We start from the raw sequence: 19,631 nt of genomic DNA, 5'->3' as shown, positions 1-19,631 counted from the left end.
CTAGAACACGTGATAATCACAGACCCTCCAGCTAAAAATTAACAAAGCCCCTTCTTCAGCAGCTTCACAAGGTTTCTATAAAAATTCAGGCAGCCCACTAACACTTGGAGTCCCATTCAAAGCCAGGCATCAACCACCTCCTTCAAAAAGTGCATTTACAACCAGAGATGGTGCAACAGAGAACGCACAGTACCTGTCCATCACAGCATGGACTGTTCTCAGCAGAAGCAGCAGCACTGCATTCCAGGAATATTTACCAGACCACAGGACAAACTATCTCTCAAACAGCCACAGATTTAAGACACAGTTCACTGCTGCCAAAGCCAAGTTATCCTGAGGAATCAATCAACCACCTTTATGCAATTCAGGCAGATCTGCCTCCTCAGGACTTCAGGGAAACAACAAAAAATGGTGATCTTGTTAGACTGGTGTCTTTTGGCTCTGCATGGTCTCTGTTAGCACAATATACATTACACGTATCTCAAGTTTTGTATGTTTTTTGGTCTGTTTTTTGTTTTTAATCTGTTCCAACTGCAATGACTTCTAAAGTGAAAAAAATTAAATGCTAATTAAAATACAAATGTCTCCTGAGACTGTGATAAAGTCAACTTAGCAAAAGGAATGCAGAATGAAGTTCTTACCTGTGTTTCCTGACTGAAGTTCAGCAGGTTTGTGAGCAGGAAGGTGCTGAAGGACCTTCAGTGTGTGTGAGCAGAACCCAGCAGGGCACAGCTCCAGAGCTGCTGATACCATGGAGAACACAGCCCTAGGAAGTGCCTGCACTCACATTTGTGCACTTCCACCTCTCCCCCCTCTCCCAGAGCAGTGCCTTTCCAAGGGTTAAAGCAGCAGAGGGACTCGTGTGCTGCAGGTACTGCAGGCACCACCCAGGCCCCAGCCCTGAGGGGCTGCAGCAGCAAAGCTGCTCTGGGAACAACCTCCTGTCCAAGGGAGAAGTGCTGAGGCCACCTCACACCCTGAACATGCTAAGTCCTGCTTCCACAGCAGAAGCTGCACACAATATCCATCATCTAAATGGGATTCCTGCTCATGCACATTCATGAGAACAAGATTTAGACCCCAGTTAAATATTCAGCAAATACCTTATGATCACCAAAACAAAACCCCAAAAGCCCTGAAACAAACTTGGTACAGCTACAGGTCCAAGTGAGAGACCAGAAACAATCAGGCTATGAAGGCCAAAAAAGGCTGTACTTTAAAAATGTTTCCTACTACATACGAGAACAAATGCAGGATGTGATGTTTGCTTAGTTTTATTAATTTATTTTTGCAGGAATCTGCAACTTGGAGTATGCACTTTCTGGAGGTACCATGCATGCATAGCCTCTGAATGCTTTTATACAATTTCATCTCTTAGTAATAAGTTCATTCACAGCATACACAAATCTAGAATGTAGACACCATATATACAGGATTAAACAAGATCGTGTCTTCCTTTTTTAATGAAAAAATTTAACAGGGTTTCACACAGCAGGAAGTATGGATTAGATACACTGGTGCCACCATAAATAAATAAGTTTCAAGAACACAGTTTTTTTAAAATTGGTTTCAAAGATACTGGAAATCCAGGATTATAATATTGCATTAACTCCACTGATTTCTGATTATTCCAAGAAAAATATTTGCATTTATGGACATATACAGCAATGAAAGCCCCAACTGAAGAAATGTGGCAAAACTCAGTCATGTCTGGGTTCATATAAGATTGACTTTTTGAAACAAAAACAAATGCAGCTGCACACAGAGACAGTACTGACTGTGAAATGTGATATCTGTGCATGTCTTCCTTCCGTGTGGGATTTGGAGTCGCTGCAGTACAGAGCACATCAATTCTGTGGTACCAAACTGGCTGTTGAATTCTTTATGTCCAACCATCCACTTCTCATCAGGACAGTCATGTTCACATTCTAGGGTACACCACTGCATTTTAAAAGAACTATCATCCTGATGACAAGCTTGTTTTTAACATATTTAATATTCTCACATTCTTTTTTAAAACATTCTTTATTGTTTTTATTTTGTCCCCATTTCAACTCAAGTATTTCTATTTCAGTTTCAAGGGATTTTACAATCAATATTAAATGCAGAAGTATTTAGAAATTGAAAAGTATTTAGAAATTGAAGTGAGAGATGTATAGCTGGGAGAGATAAAAGTAATTGAGAGAAAAGCTGGGTTTAAAAATAAAAACAAACGTGATTCAGTAGCATATCATAATCAGAAAGTACTGAGACCAGCTCTTTTAAGAATTATTACACCTTTTCACCACACCTCCCATTTTTCAAGGGAAACACACACATACAACAGACACACAGATACACAATTCAATCTGATCTAAGACTACATTTTACAAAGTATTCCTTTCCTTTTCCTTTCCCACCCCCTTCCTCTTCACCCAAACAAGACTAATAATTACACCAAATTAAAAGTAGATCCAAAGTTCAGGATTTCTTTTGGTTTACTATGTTCTGAATAATTTTCCACAAGCCCCACTCTAAATAAACTTTTCAAGAGCTACAGTAGTATCCTATAATTAAAGGGAATTCATCTTAATAGCACAGTAAATATAAAATAAGCTTTATAAAATTTCAATGAACAATGAGATCATTTTGAATAACTGAATGTCCAAGTCAGTTACAAACTCTACCAATCTAGTAGCATTGTTGAGGGAAAGCTCAGTCATTAAGGAAAAAAGAAAATACAAGTAGTGCATTAAATCAACAGCATCAGCATCCCAACATTCTCTCTCTCACTCACACACACACAAGTTTTATACAATACAGTGCATTTTGTTGCCAGCTGACATTAGGGTTTTATGTGCATTCAATAAATATTCCATAAACCAATCTTTTTGGTATAATCTACAATTCAGTTGGGGTTTGAATGGCATCGCCTGCTTTCAGAAGGAAAATGGATCTTCCAATATTCAAAATACAATTACATTCTAACAAACTAGAAATATTCAAGCACCATGTCAAGTCTTTACTATTAAAGTTTGAGTATGGGATTTACAAGTAAAAGAATACAACAGAAGGGTGTGGTGGTTTTCTTTGTTTGTACAAGCAACAAATGAGAGCAATTGAAAAAACCAAGTAAAGTCATTGGTACAAAGGATTCATTTTTCAATTTAATGGCACTCACTTGCTCTTCCAATGAGTGTCTTGCTGTGGTGGCAGCCCTCCTTCTCTTCCTCTGGTGAAGCTGGGACTAAGATTTGCAAGTCTCCATGTGAGGTTATTGCAGTTCAGGGCATTTTTGGACTGAATGCATATTTGCACCTCCTCCTTTGAAAGTAGCATCTATTCTGTCTGAAAATGGCACAACTGTGTTTTTGCATGACACCCCTACTCTCATTTGCTGACTGTCACTTCAGTTGCTATCTTTTTTGTAATTCCAGCAAAAACAAATGCTTCTAGAACTTCACCAGAAGTACAAAGGAACAGAAAATTGAAATAATACAATGGCAAAGGCATCAGGATAGAAAAGCCATGAAGTTACTGGTATTGTTTGGAGTCATTTGTTATGCAGCTGATAACAGCAATGCTTCTGCTCATCTGTTTTCTAGTTCTCAGTTTTGTGAAACTGTCCACTGACATGCACAAAATTAATACCTGGCTTTTAATTTCAGCTGACAGTAACTGGCAGTAACTTTCTTATCCCCTTCCACATGTGATGAGCTCCCCTCACAGCAGTGTAAATCACAGGGAAGGAAGGAAAACTATCTCTGATGCCTTTGACTTAGTTTTGCTCATTAGTGGTGCACACTGATTGCTGGAGATCTCTTAGCTTATTTTAATTTACCCTGAAGATTTAGTGCAAGAACATATTGAAAAATGCCAGATAAAATATTGGTTCCTCATCTAAGATCAACAGTTTGGTTCTTACTGTTGTCTTTATAAACTGTGGGGAAAGAAGACACCAGATTGAGCAATGCAGTCAAGATGAGTTTTTCTCCACCCACCCCTTGCAAATGCTGCTTTATTTTAAATAAGGATTCAGACATATGATTGTTCTACCACAGCTTAGCATGTTATCACACATCGAGTGAACTGTGGTAATTGACAATATGGATGTGGCTGCCATGAGCTAAGAAGAGCTTAAAATGAAGTAGTTTCAAACTCTCATGGTAAATTTAATAGCAAATTTTGCTTTACCGAGTCAATTACCATAATTCAGCTGAAGTGCTTGGCTGCATCTCTGAATTGTGATGAAGTTATACCATAAAAACTCAAATGCACTGTACCAGCCCCTGACCAGTACACAGAACACCCTACTCAGGCACACAGTTGTGCCACAGAATCATTCAGCTGCCCAAACCCAAGGTCGCTCTCAAAGTATCGAGTGCTTATTCCAGCAGCCTGAAGCATCCAGACAGATTGAACATCACCTTTAGAATACAGTGTATCATAGGCAGATAAGTACCAGTAGGATTTTCAATTGCAAGTCTTGTGTTCTTTAACCTATGACAAATATTTCCTGACCAAAATAGAAAGAATGCAGTGTGTAATTCTTCAGGATCTGGCATCTGCTATTTTGTACAGGCTGGTTTATTAATAATGTGCAAATAAACCTTTACTGAAGAGCTGATTAATCATTTTTCAGCTAACTTTGATCTGGGGCACAAAGTACCTTCTGTGCTGTAAACACCATGAATTCTTCACAAATTGGAAGCTGAAAAGGCCTAAGGAACTGGGTACAAACTCTTCTCAAACACAACCATGGCTGAGCCCAAGTCTTCCAAATGGAATTTGGAGTAGCCTGTGCATGGCATATCTCACTGTGCTGCTGCACAGCACAGGCTCAGAAGGTTGTGTAGAAAAGCATCCTTTGAGCTTGGAAACACGAAGGCCCAATGAAAGCATGCAGCAGGATTTTCATCTGCAACGTGGTAGAATTCATTCTCGGTTTATTACCAGTGTTGACACAGCCAGGTGGGCACTGTACAAGCAAACGGGATTGTAAAAAATTACCTCTGATTACACTCTCTGAAACACTCACACTGTTCCTCACTGAGTTACCTCAGGTCACTATTTCAAACAGCAATTTTTTTGTAGACATAAGTTACCCTGAAAAAAAGCAGCAATTACAAATACCCTTCTCCTTGTTTTTTTTTATACATCGCAAAATTTATCATTGCATTTACCTGTCTTCTTTTTCAGTAGCTTACAATCTAGAAGCACAGGGAGCCTTTATTTTCCAGCTAGCTGTGGCCAGGTTAAGTCAGCTCTGGCTCTTCAGTTTTTCTGGTTAAGTGTAACACTTCACACCATTACTACGAGTCCTATAATTTTCTTTAAAAAACCAGTAGTTTTGGGTTGGTTGTTTTTAGAGCCACTAAGCAGTAACTATAACCACAGGGATAAACACCAGTAGTTATTTGCTTTCCTGCATACATTCTTCTCAAAATTAATCCTTTTACATTTTCAGGTTTCGTTTTCTGCTTTGCTCACTACAATGGGAAGGAATTTAACTCTTAATTTATTTATTTTCTAGTGCAGCAGAAGCAGAAACATCCTAGCACATTACCCCCACCCCTTGCAGTATGAAGATTGTTGACTGGCAAAGGCCGGGCAGGTGGACTGAAAGGTTCCCCATGTTTCCTTCTCTTACAGCTGTTGGCTTGAGAGCCTGTGTTCAACCCAGTGCAGCCCTGTCCTGAATTTCAGGTGTATCGTGGCATTTCACACTGTTCACAGCGATTTAGTGCTGGGTGATTTAGAAAGGTGCAGCTACCACAATTCCATGGGGCTCCTTCAAAGTCTTCATCTCTTGGCTGAGTCCGTGGAGTCTGTTTGGAGCTGTTTTGATGATCTAGAGAAAAGCCAAAAGAAAACATTTTATTTCAGCAGAGAAAGATTAACAGATAAGATAACACTACTGAAAGGTCACCTAATTAAACAGTTGATCTTAAAATGAACATGGAAACCTCTTCCTAAAGCCCTTCTCATTCAGTTTGTGAAATCTGAATATTTGAAGTATTTCACTTCTGCAAAGAGCCACTTAACTGTAACACCTTATAACCAACAAGAGAACTCATCCCTGTTAGGTCACTGATGCTGCTAAAGGTTTAACAGCTTAAAGCATACAAGTTTGTTACTGGCACTGCAGCACTATCCTGTTAAGGTTTACACACAGCAGCCTATTTCCAAATATTTTATTACAATAACCCTGCTTCACCTGAAAGGGAAAACTACTTCTAACTTAGTTGCTTCAAGCAGTCTGACAAAACACATATTATTTCTAGCATTAACTCAGGCTGAAAAAGAATACAATCTAAAAATAAAATGACAGCCCTATTTCAAAACAAGACAATTTCTTCCTCATGCCTTTGAAGCAGGGATATATGTACATGAATCAGCATTTAAGTCTGTTTTCACTCATAAAATCAGTACATATGCAAAACACACAATAGGCCTTAACCCACAGAAACACTCAGTTTTCCATGTCTCCTGACACCACCTCAGGTTATCTACTATAAGTAAGGAATACTCCCAGGATGTGGAAACACCTTAGAAAATGTTAATACTTATTAACATTGACACATACCTAGAAGGTATGGCTGGGATACCCAGCTGCTAAACATCACTGAACTCATGTCTAACAAAGGTCTGCAATTTGTAACTGCACACAAAGTAATTTCCAGTTGCTGCCCTACCTGCTAAGAAATGCAGCAGATCCTGATTACAACCTTAGTGCAAACAGTACTGAAGTCTTCAGAGGCTAACAAAGGAAATAAAAGTAATCTCTTTGCTTAGATGCAGTCTCCTGGCCAGAAGCTGCACAGTCACAGCCACATCAGCAGTGCTTGACCTCAACAAATTCCTCAGTGTGGGCACTCACTGCGTTCCACTGCCTGGCCAGATGGCAGCACAGAGCACACCCTTGTCTGCCCACACCCGTCTGGCTGCCCACGCTTCCAACAGCTCAATATTAAACAATATTTATTATTTAACAACAAAAAATATTTGATGCCTCCATGTAACAATCCAAGCTCTGAATACAGTACAGCAGCCCTACAACTGAACTCTGATAAGCTGGCAGACAAAACCTGGAAGCTTGCTGTACAAATCCTTAGCAGGCACTATCCTCCTAACTGCCAAATAAAATAACTCATTTCATGTGAGTTTTGCACATTGTTTTGCTTTGAAATAATACATTAAATATTGTAGTGTAATTAAGAGAATGTTTTCAAGCACCACAAACTTAACAACTCCTTAATCAACAGCATGATCACCGCAATTTAAGGTGACTCCAGCCAGGCACACCATGGCTCACCTGGCGCTACTGCTTTTCTGGACACAACCACCTAATGCAGGGAACTCCTCCCAGTATTACCTTTTCTTTGAGCCACAAAAAACAGTTCTAGGCCTTCTCTTTCTTCTAAATTTCCACACAGCAATAATTTTATTACATTGAGAGGTAAAACACTTGCTTCAAAAAAGGGGGAAAACTTCCTAATATGAATTCAAAATTCACCTACAGAAACCTTTGTGGAGTGTTATCAGCAACCAGAACTCATTTACTAACTCTGGAGTGTCAGGGAGACCACGGGATTACTGATTCAGAAGAGCTGCTTCCTTTCCACTAACAAGTGCAGTGCATGCTAGGTACAGCAAGAGCAGACACAATGTTATAAATCTTATCACACATAACATTTTCAGGGAAAAGATTGTTGTTTTTTCTGTATCAGAGCATAGGATACCACACTAGCTATTTCAGCTCTTTTTTCTAGTAGGGAATAACTGTTTATAATCAAGGTGGTATTAACAGAACATTCATTCACAACAGTCTGCCTGAGGAAAACAAGTTGTAACCAGGATTACTGCACTTATAGAAAAATGTTCTGGTTTGAATTATAGACAGAAAAGTGAAATTACTAGAGCTGCTTCCTGCCACCACAGGGATTGTTTAAAAAGAAAAAAAACCTCACTCAATGCAGATTTGGTGATAATGCCTGTTTGTTGACCTACCTTTTTTATATGGCTTTGGTGGCACAACAGGACCAGGCTCTATGTTATCATAGAAGTTACATGTGGCCTTTGGATCAAAGTTTCCTGTCAGAAAAGAAAAAGAAAGTGTAAGGTGAAGGTTATTTAAATGCCTATGCAAGTGACATAAACATCCAAAGGCTTCTTATTTTATACATCATCTTATTATGACATTATATCTTAGCTTTTGCACAAGTTTTGTCATATAATTTTAGTTTTCTGTCAATCACAGTAATTTTTAGCAGGGCAATCCCATACTGAAAAATCAACTCCAGCTCAACATTTTGCATTGCCATGAAAACATGTGAAATGTACATCTTCCTACAGGATACTTCCTTGATAAAAAAGGACTGTGCATATCCTAATCTATTCCTAATCCTGATTCTATTTAAGACAAGTTTCTGTTAAAAAAAGACTTTTAAAAACCCTAGTAAATTTCTGTTTGTCAGCCTGTTTGTTGCAACTCATTGTTCAGTTCTGTATTATTTGGCCACAGCCTTTGTCAGCAAGAAGTTAAAATTCTAAGTGAAGGATCTTCATAAAGGAGTAATTTTTTTTTTTAATATGCTCTTGGCAAAGTCATTTTATGTCACCACTTTGTTGCTAATGGAATTTAACTTGGCCAAAAGAAGTATTAGCAAGCCAAGTTTATTAGGTTGCTACTGAAAAAACACCCACCTTCTTTTAGAGGTGTCACTGCTAATATAAATTGAACTCTAAAAACTCCATATATTCACATTTAAGCACATGGCATATTAGAACCATAGGATCATTTTGGTTGGAGAAGACCTCAAAGATCATTGAGTCCAACTGCTACCCCAGCACTGCCAATCCATCACTAACCCATGTCTCCAGGAGCTGCATCTGTAGGTTTTTTAAATACCTCCAGGAATGGCAACTCCACCACTTCCCTAGGCAGCCTGTTCCAATGCTTGGCAACTCTTGCCCTGGAGACATTTTCCCTAAAATCCAATCTAAACCTGCTCTGGTGCAACTTGAGGCTGTTTCCTCTCATCTGTCACTTGTTACCTGGGAGAAGAGACTGCTCCTTACCACAGCCTCCTTTCACATTATTGTAAAGAGCAATGATGTCCCCCTGAGCCTCCTTTTCTCCAGGCTAAGCACTCACAGATGCCTCAGCCATTTCTCCTATGACTCTCCAGACCCTTCCCCAGCTCTGCTGCCCTGCTCTGCTCTCACTCCAGCCCCTCAATGCCTTTCCTGCAGTGAGAGGCCCAAAACTGGACACAGGATTTGAGGTGTGGCCTCACCAGTGCCGAGCACAGGGGGACAATCCCTGCCCTGGTCCTGCTGCCACACTATTGCTGATCCAGGCCAGGTGCCTTTGGCTTCCCTGGCCCCCTGGGCACACCTGGATCATGTTCAGCTGCTGCTGACCAACATCCCCAGCTCCTTTTCCTCCAGGCCTTTCCAAACACCTTTCCTGTAGCTCTGCCTGGAGTTGTTGTGATGCTTTTTGAACCTCATAAAATTGACCTCACCCCATTGGTCCAACCTGTCCAGAGGCCCTGCAGAGCCTTCCTAACCTCCAGCAGACTCACATTTGTGACCACATCCAAACGATGTTTCTTTAAAAGTATCAATTCAATACCTCTAGATTGAAGGAGATCAACTTCTTTCAGTGTACAGTCAACATTTATCTGGAGTTGTCTGTTGAGGCTCCTCAGTCTGGTCATTTCCTCAGGCTAGAAAGAAACATCCCAAAATAGTAATTGTGGGAAAGTCAGCATCTTATTTGAAATAGAAATAACATTGCTATGTCTTTGTTAACAGCTTTACTAAAAACTGAGTATAGATAAGGCACTGAAAGAAGTCCCAAGTGTCTGGCCTACTATTCCTAACTCACTTGCCCTTAAAAAACATTCTTCTATTGGTATGTGAGGAGGAAAACTGACAAGTTACTTAATATTACTATTCATCAGTAAGGTGACATAGCTGAGCTCAAGTTTATAAAACCACACACGTTACTAAATTCTGTATAAATGGATGACTTGCTACCCAAGTCTGCATCAAGATAATCAAAACCAGAATACAAACTGCAGCCCACATTAACTATTGCTTGCTTATAACCGAATGAGGTCAAAAGTTTATTCATTTGCATCAACCCAAGGAGATCCAAGAAGCCCAACCTTTTAGCTCAGTATATTTAAATCATTCAATGATGAAGGACTGCAATTATTTTTAACAGCATAATCAGTTATTTAAGTGCATATATTTGCATACCATTAAGAAACCCTAAGTTACTGGAATGGAAAGCTTTTTTAATACTAGCAGCATCAATCACTAACACATTTTATCCTAGGATACATTCTGGCATCACAGTCACATAATCACAGAAAATTCAAGGTTGCAAGGAACCTCTGGAGATCATCTAGGACTTTGCATCCTAGAAGTTTACCAGATTGGCCAAGCTTGGCTTCCCCTTGGTGAATCTATGTGACTGCTGCTGACCACTTCTTGTCCTTCATGTGCCTGGAAAGGGTCAGCAGCATTGGCTGCTCAATCACTTTCCCAAGGATCAAAGTGAGGCTGACCAACCTGTGGATCCCTGGGTGCTCCCCTTCTTGCAGACATCAGTGATATTTGCTCTCCTCCAGCCTTTGGGAACTTTCCCAAAAACCATTAATGAACCAAAGATTACCTGGAGTGGCCTTGCAATGACAGCTGCCAGCTCCCTCAGCACTCACAGGTATCTCATCCAGGATTATGACCTCGTGTATGACCGCTCTGCCTAAGCATTCCCTGACCTGATTCTCTTCCATTAAGGGTGTACCTTCTTTGCTTCACACTTTTCCCAGAGTCTCTGGGACCTGGGATTCCTGATGAACTGTAAAGACTGAACCAAGTAGTTCATTCAGTATCTCATGCCTTTTCCATGTCCTACATAACCATGCCCCCCAACTTGCTGAGGCCACATTTTCACTGGTCTTCCTGCTGTCACCTGGCAGTAACAGAAGCCTTTCTTTTGGTCTTTGAAATTCTATGCCAGATTCACCTCCAGTTGGTCTCTGGCTTTCCTAACCTCATCCTGGCACACTCAGTGCCTCTGAACTTCTCCCAGGTTCATCTGTGCCAAATGCTGCCCTGAAACAGGTGAGACGAAGAACAGCCACAGCAAAGCAGCCAACAGCCCTTCTGTGTCTTCCAGCCCACACCTGTGTGTATTGTTTGTGTCAATACAGCCAGTAAGTCTCAGCTGATTTGCTTAACAACTACACACAGTGGAAGCTATTTTTCAGCCAGATGAATTCCTTATCAGAGCCACACACATGTTTGGGCTAGAGTCACTTGCAGGTGGAAGTCACACAGATAAGAAGAATCAACAAGGTTAAAAGGAGAGTTCCAACTATTTCAGGCAACATTGACACTGAAAAGTTATTTGGCACATCCTGCACATACCAAAAGAGAAATACTGTCTATGAGAAGCAACAACTCAAACAATAAAATAGCTTTTTAAAAACAAAAGGTAAAACTTCCTGCATGGACACCAAGCTCTATATGGCTAAGGCTTATTGAACAGACTTGGACATACTTTTATTGGTTGGTAAGGAACCAAGTATATGCAGTTCTGTGGTCCACAAAAGTACATGCATACAACCTTTTGAGTTTTGCTGGGAATACGAAGAGAACTGCACACATATCCATTTCATCAACTACAAGAATTAGCTTATGACGAGTCAAGTACTTAAAGTGTCCCCAAAGACTGAAGATTTTATACTCAGGAGTATTTTTGAACAGTACCTTAGCGTCATCAAAACACACAAAAACAAACGTGTATGTTGAATTAAAATACTAACAACTTGCTTACTGTGGGAATTGCAGTTGTACAGCTGACTCTCCGAAGCCGCCTCTGCATCAGATCATGCTCCATGCCATTGACTTCAGTCTTCAGGCGTTCAAGCTCTTCTTTCTCAAGCTTCAGCTCCTTTGCTAACCTCTCCATCCTTGCCCGTTGATGTAACAGCAAGGCTAATGTTTTACACAAAGAAATAGTTACTAGCACATCAAAACCTGAACACTGAGTTCTTAACTTATGCATAAGACTCATGAGTGACCCTTCTGGAAAAAAAAAGGTGATCACAGACATGCAGCCAAATATCAGTGTGAAGATGCTTTCATGCCAAATGAACTACAATTTAGAACCAAGTTCTTCCAGAATAAAACCACATTTTGTACAGTAACTTAAAGTTGTTATTACCATTTTGGTCAAAACTTCTTTTTTTGCATTTGGTCATTCTCGTCTCAAAAATACAAAGGCACCTGTACAAGGAGACAGCTTCTCAGGATGAAACAGCAACCTAGTTATACTAATACTCTACTGACAAAAAAAAAATATACCAGAGGTAAGATCAGGAGGTAACACACACTTCATACCTGCAGCTCAACAGCAGCTGACACACCAGACCTGAGACGTTAGCCAAATGTCAGTCCCAAATTTGTTTTTTTCATTACTATTATAAACTATGGTATAACTTCAAAGTAGTTTTAGCTTTTCAGGAAATATTGTAATTCTCAACACTGTAAGTTCCTAAGGGTTCAGAGGGAAAACTATAGAGCTTCAACAAAAACTACAGAATCCAGAAAATACAAAGTTGAGTCAGCTCAAGAGCTTCACACCTTAATTTTATAACAGATCGATTTCCCCAACTTCTCTCTGCTGTTGAGTCACTCCCTCATTTTCATCATGGTACTGACATTTATGACTCTCAGTCACAAACTGCTGTTGGGCTCCCAGAGAATCAAAGAAAAGAATTTTGACTAGCTAGAAGACAATATTCAGCTTCATAATGAAGAGAGCATTTCTCAGTATTTCATCATGGTGCAAAGCTGGCCAAGTCAGTGTGGTGCTTAATCCTTTCTGATCAGGCTGGTTTTACCTGATTGAAGTCTGCTAGGACAGAATAAAATAAGACATTTGATGTGTGTATTCAGACAAACATGCTGCTCATGAAACAATGCTCAAAGCAAGGAAGCTGTAGAACCTGCAAAATGATACTTCATTAAAAGTCACAGCCACAACTTGCCCTTTTCTTCATCCCATCCAACAAAGGCAAAGGAAAAGCACATACTATCCAAGAATATTAACATATGAGCTAAAAAGTATTAGAAAAGTAAGTAACACCATGACAACTTACTGCAAAAGAAGAACACCCCAACCTGTTAGAAGCATGTATCAGCATTCCACACAAAAATGTAGCACTGTAATTTGGATTTTGAATGGATTCACCAATTCATGGCCAACGAATGAACACCAAAGAGCCTAGCCAAGAATAACACCAGGTGTTTTTACACTACAGGCACCAGAATTATTTAACAGAACTGTTCTCTACTTTTTCAAGTAGCAAGCATAAGTCATGCAAGCAGAATTAAGGAAAAAGTACAGATATCAGACTGAATGATTTTCCACTACTGTTACCAAACCCTCTCTCTGTGTGATTCCTTCAATTTAACGTGGTGTGACTACATTTCAGAGCTTCACATTGTACTCTAGTACAACTCATCAAACATGACTCATATTACAAAGAAGCAAAGTACAGAAACTAGAATGAATTTCTGGTTACACTTTTAACAATGGCTCACATTCCAGCAAAAATTAAACAAACTTGTTCCCTAAATTAAGCTGTTAAACATACTCTTTTCTAGGACTCCTTTGTGGTAGTAAAGATAAAAAGTTTATTCCCCTATAATTTATTTCTATCAAGAGTTCAGAGTGCAGCAATAAAAAAAACCTCTGGTTGGTACTGCCACAAATGCAAACACCCCAAAAAGCATACACTAATTGGTTTTATTTGGTTTGCTTTTCAGAGACACAAATTTAATGGAAGGCCCAAAGGCAAAACCAGGTCTTACATTTCAGAGCATGTTTTTCACAGCTATGTGAAGCTACTTGCATTTTTCTCACATAAATGACAACCTCTACTGAAGCTGTAATAGCAACATCACCAAAGCACAAGACCTCAGTTACAGACCTACTGGCATTCATTTTTACTGAAGAATTGAGTCTACAGAATTTCTAATTGGGTCTATGAGGTACAAAACAGCTTTGTTGATGAGCTAGAAGAGCTCAAAAGGCAGTAGCTGAAGAAAGAAATCCAAAACTACAGAGAAGAACTGTAAGCTCTCACTTCAGCTCTCTGAAGTAAAGCAAAGGCTAGAAGGAACAACAGAGGAATAGACTGTTCTTTCCAAACACAAATCCAGAAAATACCTGTTGCAGGTTATCATTCTGTCATTATCCAAATCACTGGTTTGAATGCTTGCAGATTGATTCACTTGCTCAATTTTAAATGTTTCAAATCTACACAGAAGATGACTCCAAGAAAAGTAGTTTTCAGCCTAGGGTTAACTTCATATTTTTTTTCTTTACTGAATTACCAAATTCTTCATTTATATATCAAAACTATGTTTTATCCCTGTGCAGAACATACATCCTAAAATTTATCTGCCAATCTCTTCTTCCTCTTTGAAAACTCTAAGTGGGCAAAGTGAACTTTTGATTTAAGTTCTTCAAAATAATTATTTTATTACCTTTAAAAACATATTTGTATTCACAAAGGTTTTTAGCTGCATTTTATCTCTCTCTCTTCTCTTTGACTTAATATTCTTCAATCTAAACCAAATGCAGAAGCCAGGTGTTCTAAAATACTTGAATATGGAACAAATACAAAACATTATAAAAATCCACATGTAAATTTATGACCCAGTTCTTCAATGCAGAATTGACAAAATTGACAAAACTGACACACAGTACGTGAACAAACTACTTATGATTGTTAACTGCAGTGTTTTAAGAAAGTCCCCTTACATGAAAGAACAGCAACGTTAGGACCCTTAGAAATTCTTTATGTATTAGAGTGAAATTTGGCAGTATTTTAAAAAAATCAGAAAAAAGCTGTTTGATTTTTGACACAGTTTCTATTTTTTCTGTACAGGTTCAAAAATTCTCATTAAGCAGTACAATCAAACTGAAAATGCATTTTACAACAACCACAATTTGCAGAGTGAAACATTTACCTTGAGTGTAAGCATAGTCGTCTGATCCAGAACTAGAACTTCTCTGATACTTATGGCTTCCTTTTTCTCCTCCAGATCCTGGGACTACAGAAATAGGCTGAATAGGTTCTGGTGCTGCAGAACGCTCTTCTTGGTCCACTAAATTTAAAAGATTCTCAGTCGGTGCTCGACCTACTGTGATTTTAAAAATGGTTGGGTTTGGCTGAGACACCATTACCCGAGGAGACTGTGTTGGTGCACCTGCAGGCCCAGCTGGTTGAGTGTAGGTAATATATACTGGATTAACACTAAATGGAGGTTTGGGTTGTCCTGACATACCTCTGGATGGAGAGCTTGAAGGAGGAGTAGTGGCTGCATACAGCGGGTGCTGGTTTCGTTGAGATGGTTGATTACTTATAGGTGAAGGGCTTCTGTTCATTGCAGTCCCGGGCCTTTGCGGTGGCTCAACTGTAATTTCTATTTTATTCATGGAACCTTTGGATAAACTAGGTCCAGCAAAAGGAGGAAGGTACGATACAGAGTGACCACCTTGCTTTTGAAAAGTCTGGGATGCTTGCTGATATGGATGGGGTGGGACAGTGGAAGGACTAGGAGGCATGAAAACATGTGAACTCTGGTGACTCAACTGAGGAGGTTGAACTTGGTGTTGAGGAGAGCCGAAGGGAGACGGACACTGGGATGCGGGCGGAGATCGAAAAGCCGACTGAGGGATCTGGGGCTGTTTTGGAGAATACTGAGAAGGTTGGTAGTTCTGTTGATGTGGATATACAGGTAGAGGACGAGGAGTATAATGTGGAACTGGGCCCTGTGGCGACGAATGCCACTGTGTATTCTGAGGAGTCTGTCGTCCTGAAGAACTTTGAGATGTTTGTCTAATATAAATAGAGCCAGGAGTCCCATAAAGATTGCTTGGAATCTGTGGAAGAATTTGTAGAGCTCTGGGTACACTCTGTCCAGAGGGGAGGTTTTGTGATACTGTAACAGTAATGGGATTTGTACTGTACCGAGGTATGTGCATATACGTGGGAGGGCCTTGCATAGCAGACGTGTTCATTCCTGGTTGTATGGAAGATGGCTGTGGAGGTGGCTGTGGAGGAGGAGTAGCTGCATTTCTATTCTGGTCATTCACAAAAAATGGATTGTAACTAGGAGAAGCTGCCACGACGGCGGGAGCAGAATGTGGTTCCTGGACTAAGCAAATGAGCTGTTTACCTGCCGTGCGCTGCGGGTCAATGTGTCCATCGCTGGAGCTGTGTACCAGTGTACGGCCACCATTCAGCTGAGCTCCATCCCCCGCGTGGTAGCTGGTATGAGGATGAATACCCAGATTAATGTGCAAAAGGCTATTTCTGTTCATTCTGGTGTCATCAGGGCTGTGGTACTCCATGTACAAATACTTGCTGCTCTCCTGTGCGAGGGCTCGACAACAGGCATCGAGGTTGTTGTTGTTCTAGGAGCAAGAACAGACACCTATTACTGTCACTACTGTCACAGGCACCTATTACTGACACTGAGCACAGAAAGAGTCAGCACTCTGTGTTCAACATTCAGCTGAGGCCACAACCAGGCCTAGCTTGGACACAGCTAGGGGTAACGTTTCCTAAGCAGGTATTGTGAAATAAAGATGATACTTGCGACATGGTATGTGAGTAATACATAGCTCACATTGCAGCTGGCAAAATGCTCCGGTAACACTAGTTACACTATGACACATCAAAAAAAAAAAAACAAGTCCAATTTTGGGAAAGCAATGGTTACACCTCTCTGCATGCTCTTCAAGGAACAAGTTTGTACAATTAACTACTTCTAGTAACAACACAAATCAAAATAAACTAGATCAAAATTGCAAACTCTTAAAAAGCAAAACAAAAATGCAGATAACATTCCAATGTTTATCTGAGTGTTTACTGCTTTCACTTTCAGTTTACTGTTTACCTGACTATTTCTCTTCACCCAGAAGTTCAAAAACCCAACATTTTAAACCAGTTTTTATTGGCAGAACAATATTTAATACCTTAACAATGAAGTCAAAGTATTGCTTGAAGAAGTTCCAGGGATTCCATAAAGAACATTACAATTCCAACCAAATTTAAACTGCCTTTAAGAACTTCAAGCTTAAGGCTAAAAAAGGTTTATTCATACATCAGTGAGAAACCAAATAACCCTTTTAAATGTTTCATTTGTTCTGTGGTGCTGGCAGTTGAAACTATACAGACAATAAATTATGAATCAAATGAGAAATATAATGGGGAATTCCGTTTCCCTTCTTGCCCTCTCCACTAATTTTAGCTTAATGTAGTCTGTAAAAAGAACAACATAAATGATAGCTTTTCCAAATGAGTAAAATCACTCGAAAGTGTTCCAGATGGTGGATTTATTTTTCTCCCCACTTTATCATGTAACAGCCTCCATCAGCTGTGGTTCAGATTTTAATTTACATAGTAGCTAAAGAAAACAAATTTGACTTTAAGTTCAAATAAATTTGGCCTTTAGCACCCTAACTTTGTTAAACATGACCCAAGACTGGTACCTTCTGTGACAGAGAGCACCTCCTCCCACAGCAAGTGTGTACATATTTATATATGCACATACACCCCTGCCTTCCTCAGTGTGCTAAAATTACCATTCTAAGGAATGGACATTAATAATGACTGCACTTCTATTTTAATCACTATCACTGTATAAATTTGTATGCATATATTACATATACACACATATTGCCTTGTAATACAATTTTCAATAGCCACTGGCTGAGAAGTCATATTACATTTCTTTTCTCATGGACTATACCTAGTCAGTCTTAATACCTGATGATTTGCCCAAAATTTCATACGAATTCACTATCAGATGAACTCACAGATTCTGTATTTTCTCATATGAAGAGTTACTACTAAACATGACAGAGGAGTGCAGCACTTAAATAGGAACAGCTCTCACTCTACTGACACTTGTCTCTGACAACCTCCCTTCATGCTGAGCTCTCCTTCTAGACATCATTGATCACTGGGAATATTTAGACACAGCACTAAAAATTTAAGACCAGGATATGTGGGAACCAGACCTTGTAATAACAACCAAAAAAGTGAACCACTACCAGCCACTTGCCATCTAAACAGAACTTCTTGAACAGAGCCTTCAGTTTCCTTAGGTCACTTGGTCAGGGTGCAGATAAAGAGAACATATACAGGACAGGCTCTGATCTGATTTTATCAGGGTATGTATGTATTGTCATTTCAAAGGACCCTCAATTTTTGACAGGTCTAAAACTCTAAACTGATTCAAATCTAGAGCATTTATTGCAAATGGTTATTGGAAATCAGCTCACACACCTTTAAAATATTAAGTGGGTTTGGAAACAAAATCTATACTTTAAAACATAACAAGTATTTGTTGTGCAAAGTTAACTAGCTATCCAGAATGCCATATAATAGAGACAGAGCACCATATGCTTCTGCAGCATTATGGGTTCTTTAATTTTATCAGTTTAAAAATGTCTATGACAAACACAGTTCATCAAAAGGTTTGTGTACTTAACAGTGCAGAAGATGTGTCTGTCAGGATAAGTAAAGCTTTAAATTGAAGGACTTCCCCTGCTTTACATTTGTCTGAAAGCAATTAATTTTTATTTGTATGGTTTAGAAGACAAAACGCAAAAATTACAATCCCTGTTCTGAGTAAACCTATTCATCTGCCAGGGACAGGCAGGATGCAAGTACAGCTTTCCAACCCAGCCATGGGCACACAAGGCCAAACCAGATCTTGCATGTTTCTGTTCCATTCCTGACTCTCCCATTAACTGAAGGTATTCCCAGATGACCACTACACATTACATGTGGTAACTTATTATCACTTCCAATTTCTGATTTGAGATGAAGGTGGAAGGATGAAATGGAAAGGAAAAGGAGTGCAGAGAGACAAATGACTACCTTACCTACAGAGAAGTACAACTAAACCTCTGGAGAGCCATGAGAAAAATATACCACGAAGGGGGAAAACTGTCAGATTGCTAGCTAAGTCCAGCTCCTTATCCTGGAAGGATGAGTGACTGTTTACTAAAACCTGCTCCAGAATATGTATGTTATGTATGTAGCCATCATCAATTAACATCCTATTAGCCACTTTCTTTGTTATCCATATGCATACAGTCACAGGTCACAGAGACAATCAGAAAAAACATTGGTGCAAAATAACCTCCACAAACCTAAGTGAAGAATGACAGAATTTTTGTACCTAAAAGACAAGACAGAAATGCAAGCAGTGGACTCTCCCAGCCTTTTAAAATAAAACCAGGAGAATTAAAACCTATGCTCCACATGTACTACTAAAAAGGGTTTCCATACTGAACTCATACCTTGTGCCAAAACAAACCCCACAGAGTGTTCACCATACCTGGAGCATGCACTGAGACACCACCCCCTCAGGTATCTCAGGGAAGCGCTGCCGGAGGTCGTGGAGTACCTGCACGTCGAGCTGCTGGCTGCCCTGCGCCATGCCAGGTGGAGGATGTTCAGATCACCAGGGAATGGAAGTCAACAGGCCTTCCAGTGATTGTGGTCTTCTGAGGCTTCTGGCATTTTCTGTAAGAAAGA

The 19,631-nt window shown here is 39.7% G+C and overlaps 1 protein-coding gene across 4 annotated transcripts in view; it reads right to left on the bottom strand.

The window, feature by feature from the left end:
* Nucleotides 1-1,258: 1,258 nt before the first annotated feature.
* TAB3 (TGF-beta activated kinase 1 (MAP3K7) binding protein 3) overlaps nt 1,259-19,631 on the bottom strand; it is a 44,126-nt gene continuing 25,753 nt past the window's right edge. For 2 of the 4 annotated variants that reach the window (XM_064706942.1, XM_064706946.1), the window contains exons 2-7: nt 19,432-19,619; nt 15,043-16,492; nt 11,837-11,997; nt 9,620-9,713; nt 7,990-8,073; nt 1,259-5,830 (exon numbers count right to left, since the gene is read on the bottom strand). In XM_064706942.1, coding sequence (XP_064563012.1) covers nt 5,682-5,830; nt 7,990-8,073; nt 9,620-9,713; nt 11,837-11,997; nt 15,043-16,492; nt 19,432-19,533 — 2,040 coding nt within the window. In that variant the 5' untranslated portion in view covers nt 19,534-19,619 and the 3' untranslated portion in view covers nt 1,259-5,681. The remainder of the gene's footprint in view (nt 5,831-7,989; nt 8,074-9,619; nt 9,714-11,836; nt 11,998-15,042; nt 16,493-19,431; nt 19,620-19,631) is intronic. The other 2 variants (XM_064706953.1, XM_064706960.1) reach the window with 2 other exon arrangements.

The sequence above is a fragment of the Zonotrichia leucophrys genome, chromosome 1, assembly GCF_028769735.1.
Source record: "Zonotrichia leucophrys gambelii isolate GWCS_2022_RI chromosome 1, RI_Zleu_2.0, whole genome shotgun sequence".
Classification (NCBI taxonomy): domain Eukaryota; kingdom Metazoa; phylum Chordata; class Aves; order Passeriformes; family Passerellidae; genus Zonotrichia; species Zonotrichia leucophrys.
This window is presented reverse-complemented; position numbering and strand designations above follow the sequence as displayed.